The following is a 13,119-nucleotide window of genomic DNA, read 5'->3' on the forward strand; positions in this document are numbered from 1 at the left end:
GTCGGAGGAGGAGTCGGAGGAGCTCTCGTCCGAGTCCCACTCGCGACATACATGGGCGTCACCACCCTTCTTCTTGTAGTATTTCTTTTTCTCCTTTCTTCTCCCCTTCTTGTCGTCGCCCCTGTCACTGTCACTAGAAATAGGACATTTTGCTATAAAGTGACCGGACTTACCACACTTGTAGCACACTTTCTTGGAGCGGGGCTTGTAATCCTTCCCCCTCCTTTGCTTGAGGATTTGGCAGAAGCTCTTGATGACGAGCGCCATTTCTTCATTGTCCAGCTTTGAGGCGTCGATTGGTTGTCTACTCGATGTAGACTCCTCTTTCTTTTCCTCCGTCGCCTTGAATGCGACCGGTTGAGCTTCGGACGTGGAGGGGCTGTCAAGCTCGTTGATCTTCCTTGAGCCTTTGATCATGAACTCAAAGCTCACAAAATTCCCGATCACTTCCTCGGGAGTCATTAGTGTATATCTAGGATTGCCACGAATTAATTGAACTTGAGTGGGGTTAAGGAAAATAAGTGATCTTAGAATAACCTTAACCATTTCGTGGTCATCCCATTTTTTGCTCCCGAGGTTGCGCACTTGATTCACCAAGGTTTTGAGCCGGTTGTACATGTCTTGTGGCTCCTCTCCTTGGCGAAGACGGAAGCGACCGAGCTCCCCCTCGATCGTCTCCCGCTAGGTGATCTTGGTTAGCTCATCTCCCTCGTGCGCGGTCTTGAGCACGTCCCAAACTTCCTTGGCGCTCTTTAATCCTTGCACCTTGTTGTACTCCTCTCTACTTAGAGAGGCGAGGAGTATAGTTGTGGCTTGGGAGTTGAAGTGCTCGATTTGGGCCACTTCATCTTCATCATAATCTTCATCCCTTACGGATGGTACCTGTACACCAAACTCAACAACATCCCATATACTTTTGTGGAGTGAGGTTAGATGAAATCGCATTAAATCACTCCACCTAGCATAATCTTCACCATCAAACGTTGGTGGTTTGCCTAATGGGACGGAAAGTAAAGGCGTATGTTTAGGAATGCGAGGATAGCGTAGGGGGATCTTACTAAACTTCTTGCGCTCATGGCGCTTAGAAGTAATGGAAGGCACGTCGGAGCCGGAGGTGGAAGGTGATGAAGTATCGGTCTCATAGTAGACCACCTTCCTCATCTTCTTTTTCTTGTATCCACTCTGATGCGACTTGTGGGAAGAGGCTTTCTTTTCCTTCCCCTTTCCCTTGTTGCGGGACTCTTCCGATGTAGCTTTCCCGTGGCTTGTAGTGGGATTGTCGCCGGTCTCCATCTCCTTCTTGGCGTGATCTCCCGACATCACTTCGAGCGGTTAAGCTCTAATGAAGCACCGGGCTCTGATACCAATTGAAAGTCGCCTAGAGGGGGGTGAATAGGGCGAAACTGAAATTTACAAAGTTAATCACAACTACAAGTCGGGTTAGCGTTAGAAATATAATCGAGACCGAGAGAGAGGGTGCAAAACAAATCGCAAGCGAATAAAGAGTGTGACACGCAGATTTGTTTTACCGAGGTTCGGTTCTCGCAAACCTACTCCCCGTTGAGGTGGTCACAAGATCAGGTCTCTTTCAACCCTTTCCCTCTCTCAAACGGTCCCTCGGACCGAGTGAGCTTCTTCTTCTCAAACAATTGGAACACAAAGTTCCCGCAAGGACCACCACAGAATTGGTGTCTCTTGCCTCAATTACAAGTGAGTTTGATCTCAAGAAAGATTGAGAAAGAAAAGAAGCAATCCAAGCGCAAGAGCTCAAAAGAACACAACAAATCTCTCTCACTAGTCACTAAAGCTTTGTGTGGAATTGGGAGAGGATTTGATTACTTGAGTGTGTCTAGAATTGAATGCTAGAGCTCTTGTAAGTAGTTGGAAGGTGGAAAACTTGGATGACTTGAATGTGGGGTGGTTGGGGGTATTTATAGCCCCAACCACCAAACTAGTCGTTTGGTGGAGGCTGTTGTCGCATGGCGCACCGGACAGTCCGGTGCGCCACCAGACACTGTCCGGTGCGCCAGCCACGTCACCAGGTCGTTGGGTTCCGACCGTTGGAGCTCTGACTTGTGGGCCCGCCTGGTTGTCCGGTGGCTCACCGGACAAGTCCTGTAGACTATCCAGTGTGCCACCCGCGCGTGCTCTGCTCCTCTGCGCGCGCTGGCGCACATTTAATGCGTTGCAGTCGACCGTTGGCGTGAAGTAGCCGTTGCTCCGCTGGCTCACCGGACAGTCCGGTGTGCACCGGACATGTCCGGTGAATTATAGCAGAACAGAAATCCGAAGCTGGCGAGTTCAGAGTCGCTCTCCTCTGGGGCACCGGACACTGTCCGGTGGTGCACCGGACAGTCCGGTGAATTATAGAGGAGCCCTCTGAAAATTCCCAAAGGTGAAGAGTTGGGCGTCGAGTTTCCTAGTGCACCGGACACTGTCCGGTGGCACACCGGACAGTCCGGTGTGCCAGACCAGGGCAGCCTTTGGTTATCCCTTTGCTCTCTTTGTTGAACCCTTTTCTTGTTCTTTTTATTGGCTTAGTGTGAACCTTTGGCACCTGTATAACTCATAGACTAGGGCAAACTAGTTAGTCCAATTATTTGTGTTGGGCATTTCAACCACCAAAATCAATTAGAAAATAGGTGTAAGCCTAATTCCCTTTCAGGAATCATTCCGAAGGTTGAACCAATGTAAGGTGTGATGCCCTCGCTGTACATATGTAACTATAGTTTGTATGATGAGGTTGTGCGCCTTCGCGCATCTAGTTATGTTCATAGGGGCGTTGCGCACTTGGTCTAGCACGTTTATTATGTCGGTCCGGCTGCGCCTGTAGTCAGTCTTTGCGTGGACAGTTTCTTGGTGTAGACTTGTGCACGGATAGTCTTTTGAGGAAGACTTTGGTTTTGCGCACTTGTTGTGCTAGTCCGGCTGCACCCTTAGGCGACTTTTGCACGGATAGTCTTTTGAGGAAGACTTCGATTTTGCGCACTTGTTGTGCTAGTCCGGCTGCACCCTTAGGCGGCTTTTGCACGGATAGTCTTTTTTAGGAAGACTTCGATTTTGCGCACTTGTTGTGCTAGTCCGGCTGCACCCTTAGGCGGCTTTTGCACGGATAGTCTTTCTTAGGAAGACTTCGATTTTGCGCACTTGTTGTGCTAGTCCGGCTGCACCCTTAGGCAACTTTTGCGCGGATTGTCGCACGCGAGGGTAGCTAGCGCTGCCCCTCGCGGTGACTTTGTATTGGTCGAATGTCGAAGACCATCGATGCAGTCTTTTTTCGACGTAGATTTTTGCGGGGGATTTTTCGCTTGTGTATTACATGGCTCCGCCTCGTTAAAAACCTCACCCCCCGGGAGGAAAAGAGTGCAGTCCAGAATAAAATTGTTTTGCGAATTACAAGGGCAAGCTGGCCCTGAGGAGTCAAACAAAAAATTTGCGGAGATTATCAATGTTCCAGGAATGCTCCAAGTCCTCGTCGGATGGCGTTGCGAGCCTGTACGCGCTGGGGGACGCCTTCGTCTTGATGATGAAAGGGCCCTCCCACTTGGGCTCCAGCTTGCCCCGGGACTCTGTCTGAACTGTCCGGACGAGTACGAGGTCTCCTTCGCTGAATTCCCTCGGGATGACTGTGTGGTCGCGCCATGCTTTTGTTTGGGCTTGGTATTTGTTTAGAGCCTGTAGGGCGAAGACGCGGTCTCCGTCGATGAGGTCCTTCGAAGTGGGCTCGTCCACGTCGGGGATAGCTGACGGGACTGTTCGTGGGGACCCATGTTTTATTTCTTGCGGGGTCATAGCCTCCGATCCATATAGAAGGCGGAAAGGGGTGAACCCAGTTGCCCTGCACTCAGTCGTGTTTAATGCCCAGACCGCTTCAGGTAACAAATCGGCCCACTTGCCCTTTTTATCGTCGAGGAGCATCTTCTTGACAGCTGTGAAAATTTTGCCATTTGCGCGTTCCACAACTCCGTTGGATTGTGGGTGGTATACTGAGGCGAAGGCAAGCTTGGTGCCAATGGAGAAGCAGAAATCCTTGAAGTCTTGGCTGTCAAATTGCTTTCCATTGTCAACTGTGAGTTCAGACGGGACTCCGAAGCGGCAAACAATGTTTTGCCAGAAGAATTTCTGGGCAGTCTTCGATGTTATTGTGGATACAGCCCTCGCCTCGATCCATTTGGTAAAATATTCGACAGCGACGAAGGTGAACTTGAGGTTCCCCTAGGCCGTGGGTAGGGGCCCGACGATGTCCAGGCCCCAACGCTGAAGAGGCCATGTGTGGGCGATTAGCTTCGTGAACTGCGAAGGGCTTCCCGATCATGGAGAAAATTTCTGGCAAGCTTCGCAGGACCTTGTGACCTGATTTGCGGCGCAGATCATGGCGGGCCAGTAGAAACCTTGACGGATTACCTTTGCGGCTAGTGCCCTAGGCCCTACGTGAGAGCCGCAAGTCCCGCTGTGGACTTCGCGCAGAATTTGGACGCCTTCGGTCTCGGTGACACATTTAAGCATGGGTTGACTCCCTTCTTGTAAAGCTGTCCTTCAATTAGTGCGAAGTCCCGGCTTCGATGTTTGAGGCGCTTGGCCTCATTGATGTCGGTTGGATGATAGTACCCCTGCAGGAACAGGGTTATTGGTGCCCGCCAGTCTTCGGTCATGATAAGGTTGACTATGCGGTGGCCCTCGCTGTCATTGGTTATTTTTGTATATAAGGAGCACATAAAAGTTGTTGAATCGACCAAGAAACATCGCAGTTGATTACTTTGTCACTATCGGTATAGAGTAGTGCTTTACATAGCACTCCACTGAAGTCAACTATCTGAGCCTAATTAAATATTTAGACAATCATGTCAGTCTGTCTGGTCTACATAACCTGGATACGGTCTATATAAGGCCTCGTTCGGTTGTGCCCAACCAGACCGGGTTAGATCTGGATTGGGGACCAATCCAGGTTAAATCCGAGCCCAGTAAAATTCCCAGATCCTATTCTTTTTTTATGTTCGGTTAAGCCTATCATGATTCTAGCCCATGGGTTTGGAAAATTTTTTTGCAAGCGGAGCTCCTGGATCAGAGCCAGGACACGAAGGGTCTGGAAACAAATCCAAGGCAGGCGACATTCCGACTTCCGAGCGATGGTGGCGACGCAAGCAAGAAGAGAGGGTGCCGGTGAGTGGTTTGTCGGCGTCGCGACGATGACATCCTCCCTGCCGCCGACAACTTCTATGGAAACCTTTCCTCCGGTTAGTCCCTCTCTATTTTTGTTAGATAGGGTTTCGAGTCATTTCTTGGTCCCGGTGTTCATGGTAGATGGGCGGTGCCGTGGTTGGGGGAGGGGCCTAGGGGCGCGGGGGGCACCGGTCACTGGAGATGGCGGCGAGCATCGTGCCGACTGTCGAGTGCTTGGTGTCCGGGACAAGCGCCGGCAACTGATATGCATGATGGATAATTTATTGATCTGGATAATTGTGTCCATTGCATCTGAGGACGCGATCGATCGATCGACTGGGTATTTGCAGAACTTACAAAGGTGCCCACAACAACGTTCAGAACAGTGAAGAACAAACAAGAAGAGATCAATTTCTATGGTCAGTAATTCATTTTAAGCATTCGTCTTTTGAAGATTTGGTGAATAATGAATGTCTACTGAGATTTGTGGTAGGATCGATGCCACCATGCCATAGCGAGATATCTTCCGATCCGATGGTAGCTTGCCATCATGTCATCGCTAGTGAAAATATCTAGCCAAAGAGAGATGAAGGTTAGGTAGCAAATTCGTCCAGCTGTTGACGACACATCTAGCTAGCAAGGCTATCAGGCTATGGTAGACTATACAACATGCATCTTACTGCCTTGGCTTCAATGATACGGACATCTGGGAGCTAAGCTAGCCAAGTAGTCGCTGCTGCTGCCAGTGGCTTGTTCCACTCGTTCTTTTTGTCTTTAGGTATTTTTTATTATGTTATCCACTCCTCTGTTATTACATAGACCCATAGTTAACCTGTTAACTTCTCTTCTATAAAATGCTTGGCTACGATTGTTAGATACTTGATCCACCAGCACAGGCGTTGTCATTTTTCCTTGTTTTGGCTGATAGTTAAAAGGTTATTCAAAAAGAATAAATTATTTTCAGATCATAAACTTCAACACCACGCTTCCTCTGAAGACTGCCATAAGTTGTACCTTTGTGATGTATAGTTTAATTTTAGGCTTTGTTAGGTTAGGTAGAAGACTGTAATGTGAAATCCACCAGTGAGCACTTATATTATCCTTGCAGAATGGTGAGACTGACAGTAGCTTGACTTGCTTTGCAGATCGTTGACATGTAACTAAACCAAAACTACTTCCTGAGAATCTGCACACAAGGTAGCTGAAAACTTGTACCTGAAAACCGAAAACTGTATCTAAAGCTTCGCTTTTGTCTAGTAGCTAGCTTTTTTCTAATTGTAGTTTGTTTAATATGGTAGCACATTATTCTGCACTTTTAATTTGCTAACTATTAGCACCAGTTTAATTATCTAACAACCCACTGATTTTTTTAGATTGTCCCTGCTCTAGTAAGAGTCAGCGAGGACGAGCCTCCCCCATCCTAGGTGCTAGTGTCTGGCCCATTTTTTCAGGTACCGTCCAAGAACCTAAAGAAATTGAATTATATGACCTGTGTAACTAGCTTTAGTAATAAGTATTCATTATTCCTCTTGATACTACTTTTAGCTTTGCTATGGACATGAGCAATAGAGATCACATTAGGAGGAGGAAGTAGGATGATTGCGGCCTCTTCCTTTTGATTCTTCCTTCCCTACATCTTTTGATTCTTCCTTCCCTACATCTCTTAAATTTTGTTGAATTTATTTGCTTTTGTTGGTATTTAGGTTTGACATTTAATCCACATGGAGTAAACGAACAAACATAGTTGTGTGGGTTTTGGAATATAATCCATATGGAATAAACGAACAAACATTGGTTGATTGGGTTTATGGATTTAATCCCATAAGGGATTGGGTGAAAGGCTTGGATTCACCCAATCCATGTGGGGGAAAAAACCAACCTGGAAAAAAAATCCAAGGTGCTGAACAAGGCCTAACCTGGATATTCCTCAGTGGATCGGAGCTTCTTGCAGCAGGAGTAAAGACTAGTAAAATTAGATGTTTAATTATAGAGGCATGTGGCCTGCGATTGGTAGGTTGTATATTTGCCATTTCATATGTTACTAGCTGAAGGTATGTGCGTTGCAACGGAAATATATAATACCAGTATACTACGATAACTTATATACAAAATGTGTGTTATACCGTTATGAGAAAATGTTTCATAATCAATTTGTGATTCTGGCCATACATAAATTTTGTTATTTATAATCTATCTGTTTCACCACTACACTGCAACCATTAGTATCATACAGACTTCGATATATGTCACAATTTGCATGGTCTCATCATTGGAGAGCACGTTCCACACATACCGGAAGAAATTCCCTCGTACATCGTTAGTCATCAATCATGTACCACCATACACTTTTGCTTAAACAAAAAGGCAAGTGTGTGTTTGCGAAGAGAATTAAAGGCAAGCAGGCACAAAAGCGACATACTGAGTACTGATTACTCTTGGCTGGGCTGTAAAACGAAGTGCACCCCGGGCTCATCAGCAAGGTAGTACCCCTAGCCGTTGCACCACCGGATGCGCTACTCCTCTACATACATCGTGCTCGAGAACACTCATACAACGTCAGCAACGGCCATCGTCTCAGCGCACAAGAATTCATGGTCAGTCAGTAGCGACTTACATGGCAAGTTGGGCTTTAGGTGGACGATGAGCTGGACGACGTGATGACGTCGTCGTCGGATGCGATGCCCAGAACAACTCGAGAGTCGCCGATGTTGGCGACGACCATGAGGTCCCCCTGCTTGACGATGGACAGCGCGGAGCAACCGCTCTGCACCGCGTCCAAGCGGCGGCTGCGCTGGAGCTTGTCGTACATAGCGGCACATGAGGCCACGTAGGACTGTTTCTAGAGGTCGAAGTGGCAGTCACCAAGTTTCTTCTTGTCGTCGATGAGCGACTCCAACGCGAGTGCCTCCTGCTAATGGTGTTTGTTCAGGGTTTTCAAGTAAGAAACATGGATTCATGTTTGGCGTTGGTTTATAAAAATGACTCACAAGTCAGGTCCATGGAAAAAATATTACGAAAAATAAATGTCACGCATGCAAAAAAGGAATTTAAGTTGAAAACATTATTCAAACAAAAGAAATTACATGCAAGGCTCTTCTTTAAATACTACTCGCTCCATCCAAAAATATAATTCAAGAATCTCGGTGATACTTATATACTACGCATTGTGCAAGGGTAGCAGGTATGCTTGGGAGAGATGTAGTAGATGTGTTTTCTGTTATAGATGTAGATATAAACACAGATGCGGTGTAGTGGTAGCTACTGCTAGCATTTGCTTGAGAGAGGTCATGGGTTCAAATCTCCTTGGGGCTATGTGTATTTTTTTAAATTTTAGCTAGGCGTCGGCTGTACAAGGGGATGAGAATGGGAATGAGCTTTGCGGGGAGGGGGAATGAGAATGATAGAGTGCGCGGAGAGGAGGGAATCGGAAAGGTAGAACACGGAATGAGCAGAACAGGGAATGGCAGGGGAGGGGGAATGAGAATGATAGAGTGCGCGGAGAGGAGGGAATTGGAAAGGTAGAACACGGAATGAGCAGAACGTGGAATGACAGACTACTATTGCAGCCTTAATAAGTAGTAGAGATTACATACTTTCCTCCGTTCTAAAGTAAATAACGTTTTTGTATTTTTAACTAAATACATATAATAAATTATTAATATTTATGGTACCTATTGAGTACTATTAAATTAATTGTAAAATATAGTTTTACAGTATACTTATCGTAAGATATAAATGCTGCTCCCGGTAAAAAAGTTATAAATGCTGCGTATGTTTTATATAAATCTAGTTAAATTTAAGAAAAATAACTAATATAGAATCTTTTCTGGCTGATTTTGCATGCAGGGCTTGTAATGAATCAGGTGTTGGTTACTTGTTCTTAATTATTGTGAATCAAAAACAAGACAATACAAATATTAAATATTAAATATTAAAGATCTTCGTCCTATGAAGCATTATCTTCTTTTAAAGATAATGTTTCTTGGATGAAGGGGGTGAAGAATGGATCTTCGTTTTTCATAAACATAATACTATATTAGATATTTATTTCATTTGGCATGTTAGAATAATATCATAATATGGATCACATGCTAATGAAACATTACAAGCATTACTTTACATTAATACCTTCGGCTTGTTTAAAGGAGGGAATGCGAGAATGACTTTCAATGAAAAAGCGTGAATAGTATGAGACTACTGTTCATCTATTTATAGGCATGGAACACAGCCCAGTGCCCAAGTAAAAGTACAGTTATGATCCTAATGCCTATACAATGTTCTAATACAAATACTAAGGATAAATGAATCTTTTCACCGTTGATTTGGTTTCTTGTATAACCTTCGAGATCACCTTAAGCCGAAGCTCTTATTCTTGTCGAAGCTCTGTTGTATCTCTTGCGTATATGCCATAGCTTCCACATTTAGTCCTTCGTCATATCTATTAATGATGAATCAAAAAACGGTTTCCTTTATTCTGAGGACCTTCGGCAGAGAAGGAGACCCCAACTTCAGGATCCAAATGTTTCTTCAAAATTGTTTAGGACCCTAAATAAATTTTAATTCAAAAATAAATCAAAATAGAGTCCGACCCTAATCCGATTCGATCCTTAAATTTTATAGGATAAAATTTAGAGCCCATTGTCATCCCTACCTGCATGATAGATTGAACAAAAAATCACTGCTCAGGAAGAGAAACATGGAATTGGATTCATATTCGTGTGAAAACTGCATACTTCAAAAGGAAGAAACATTAGCACACCTTTTATTCAAGTGCAACTTTGCGAGGAGATGCTGAGAGCTGATTAGAGTAACCCCCACCCACATCGAATATTCACGTGGCTACAAGCATAATTCGAAGACAAATGAACAAAGCCCGACAAGTAAATTTGTTGTGTGTGTTCTAGGCTCTAGATGTTGTGCGTGGTGGGCGCAAGAATTATACCTGTTCGGGCAGAACGTCCCTACTTTCAGTCATCAGCGGCTTGCGCTATCGACGCCATTGATAATCAAAGCTCATAGTAGGGTTACAATCGGGTGAGAGACGGGGGATAGGCTCCCAAGTCTCTTATCGTGGTGGAGATGGTTACAGACACTACAAGAAACTGGTTAAAGAACGTGGGTGAAAAACCGTCGAACTTAATGTAATAGGCCGTCGAACTTACCATAAGAACGTGGGTTTACCGACGAATATAGCCGACGGCGATTTTTGGACGAACTTAAAGAAGTAAGTTCGACGGTCCCCACGTTCTTAAGGTTAAGAACGTGGGTACCGTCGAACTTAACATTAAGAACGTGGGTACCGTCGAACTTAAGGTTAAGAACGTGGGTTTTTAAGTTCGACGGGGGCCGTCGAATTTTTTCCCATAAGTTCGACGGCACCCACGTTCTTACATTTAAGTTCGACGGGGCCACGTGGCCGTCGAACTTATGGGTCCTGCGTGGGTCGGCAATGGCTGCCCATTAAGTTCGACGGTACCCACGTTCTTAACCTTAAGAACGTGGGTACCCACGTTCTTAACTCTTTCCAGAAAAAAATAAAAAAATACATAAATGAAAAATTAGACACACATAATATCACATGTAACACAGAATATCACATACAATACAGATTTCAAACACGTGGATATATGTTCATATCACAAATTCACACAAGTTCAAATACATAAGTTCACAAAGTCACATAATTAAGTCCAAATACATAAGTTCACAAATTCACATAAGTTCACATCCATAGTTCACATTTGTAGTTCACAAGTTCAAATACACAAGTTCAAACATTAGCTCCATCGCTCTCGATCAGGACATCAGATTGTTGTTCGTAGCTCCACCACTAGAATTGAGACATTTGTCCGCAAAGTTATCGTGAGGGGGAGGAGTCACTTGATGAGAGCCGGAATCCTACAAAATAAACCAAAATTCTCATAAATATACAACTGGCATTAAATCACAAGTACACAAAGATATTAATTATGCGTGCAAGAACAGCTGAACCAAAAAGATCATCTACAACCTATATATATTCATTCTTGCATTGGTCGATATATAAATTGTAGCCAGCACTAGCCTCACTTTAATGTTATACCACAGTACAATGACCAAGACACTATGATATATGGGAGATCAATAAGGCAGACTAATAATATCCAATTGAGCTTATAGTTATAAAAAAATCCTGAATCAATACTACCATTTGTAAATAAGAATTAATCAATACATGAGGTCAGTCATACACGGGAAAACCTACCTTGTCCTTCAAGCTCACAATTCTGTCACATGTCAGAGTGTATTCTGCATCAATAATTTCTTCCTCCAGCTTGAACCTTCTCAAAGATTCTATCTAGACAAAAGTTAACACATATTACAAATAGATAAGGTAAAGAGACATGTTTTCGAGGAGTCAATAGTTCTACTAAAAAAAGGCTCAATTAAATATTATATCAGTTGAGTGGAATGAAAAGCCACTGGCAAATGTAAGTTGATTGCTTACTTCATCAACCGGAGGGGCACTTGTCTTTTGTATCTTTGTTAGCTTTCTTCTGTATTCTTGTTCATGGAATGGTAACAAAGGTCACATACCAAAAAAAAGTGCTATTAGTCGAAACCAAAAAGAATGGCATGTCATACTTAAATAGGTTCAAGAAGAAAACAAAATAAGTCAGCATAATATAGCGTTGGCCTAAGAACGAACTAAAAGTGCTTAAAAACACAGTAAACTCTAAGCCAGAGAGCCCCCAAAAGAAGGTCATGGTCAACTTACTATCTTGAGCAAGTTTCTTCAATTCAACTTCCTCTCGAAGCTGCGCCACTTGATCTACCTATTCAAATATCAAGAATAAACAGTTTTCAGTTTAACAATAGAGCATTGTATAATTTGTGAAACACCTATGGATTATGAATCACATTCAACGCATAGCTAGCAGTTGTTATGGTAAAATATCAGACTCCAGCAATACGAAAGCAACAAAAAATAGTTAATTACATTTGTGCACAGAACTGCAGTGCAAGGTCACTCTAGACTAACCCATTATTCCATTGCCAGAATGTATCAATTTTGTCTAGTCATAGCATTGTGGACCACATGTTAAGGTGTAGGCTCTTGAAAATGTCAGCATTCTCTAAACTTGAAGGGAAGAATAAAAACCCATGCTTTCAACTATCTATGCATAGTCACATCTATAGTTTGCCTCTACATCTGCTGTCGACTCAGAGCAGGGCAGTCTGTAGATTATCCATTGCTTCTTATCTTAAGCCCAAAAACATAATATACGATGGGGGAGAGAAAACATACTTGAACTTCCAGATTCCATTGTTCCCTGGCAAGTGACTTTGCAAGCTCACCGTTTGTAACCTGTGAAAACCCTCTTTAAGAGCATTGCTAAGACCTGTGAAGATTGGGTAGGGGTCGTTTGTAGACAGGCATATACCTCAAGTCTAGCCAAACGTGCAAGGGCTTCCATTCTAGTGCTGTGATGTTTCTGTTTCTCTATCTCCACTGCTTCCAATGTTTCAATCATACTAGTCTGCAACTCTGAAGCTTGAAACATGTTGAACAAGAAGCTGATAAGGAATCACTACTTTCTAGAAACCATCTCACCAGGATACTTGTGTGTAGAAATGGTTTTGCAAATGAATACTTGAATCTGCCTTATAAGTACTTCAGATGAACTTACAGTTCCATAACCAATGAAATATGTGCGGGATTTTGAGCTCAAATGCAGTACAGAATATGGGCATATTCTGAGATTGGGCAGATTCTGAGCGGATTACTAAAATTATTACTAAAATACTACCCGCTAGCCGCTGTGAAGTGTTGATCAACTGATAATGTGGCCCAGCAAGGAAATTATATGATACTACTTCATTTGACATAGAGGTCAATAGCTCATCTATTTCCTATCTGGCTGCACTTCAGTTGGCCTCATAATTATGCTCGTTGTAAAGATTAGAGGATATATGACA

The 13,119-nt window shown here is 43.8% G+C and overlaps 1 protein-coding gene and 1 long non-coding RNA gene across 3 annotated transcripts; one reads left to right on the plus strand and one right to left on the minus strand.

The window, feature by feature from the left end:
* Positions 1-5,037: 5,037 nt before the first annotated feature.
* On the plus strand, positions 5,038-6,780 carry LOC103652852 (uncharacterized). Its single transcript, XR_002268676.1, has 4 exons — positions 5,038-5,160; positions 5,264-5,579; positions 6,306-6,357; positions 6,534-6,780. It is a non-coding gene; the product is annotated as an uncharacterized lncRNA (long non-coding RNA).
* Positions 6,781-11,365: 4,585 nt separating this feature from the next.
* On the minus strand, positions 11,366-12,709 carry LOC103652851 (golgin candidate 2). 2 transcript variants are annotated; one of them, XM_008679831.3, is made up of 5 exons: positions 12,585-12,709; positions 12,449-12,508; positions 11,918-11,975; positions 11,648-11,703; positions 11,366-11,497 (listed from the first exon to the last, which is right to left on the minus strand). In XM_008679831.3, the coding sequence occupies exons 1-5, from the start codon at positions 12,702-12,704 to the stop codon at positions 11,381-11,383; spliced, it is 411 nt and encodes a 136-aa protein (XP_008678053.3). In that variant the 5' UTR covers positions 12,705-12,709; the 3' UTR covers positions 11,366-11,380. The 2 variants fall into 2 exon arrangements, with proteins under 2 accessions (XP_008678053.3, XP_008678054.3); XM_008679832.3 differs by having other exon boundaries at positions 11,375-11,493.
* Positions 12,710-13,119: the final 410 nt, after the last annotated feature.

Source organism: Zea mays, chromosome 4, assembly GCF_902167145.1.
Source record: "Zea mays cultivar B73 chromosome 4, Zm-B73-REFERENCE-NAM-5.0, whole genome shotgun sequence".
NCBI classification, from domain to species: Eukaryota; Viridiplantae; Streptophyta; class Magnoliopsida; order Poales; family Poaceae; genus Zea; species Zea mays.

Coding starts and splice junctions, on each gene's coding strand:
- LOC103652851 (XM_008679831.3), bottom strand. CDS start 12,704: ATGTTTCAAGCTTCAGAGTTGCAGACTAGTATGATTGAAACATTGGAA. Junction 12,509..12,584: donor CACGTTTGGCTAGACTTGAG/GTATATGCCTGT, acceptor GGGTTTTCACAG/GTTACAAACGGTGAGCTTGC. Junction 11,976..12,448: donor AATGGAATCTGGAAGTTCAA/GTATGTTTTCTC, acceptor ATATTTGAATAG/GTAGATCAAGTGGCGCAGCT.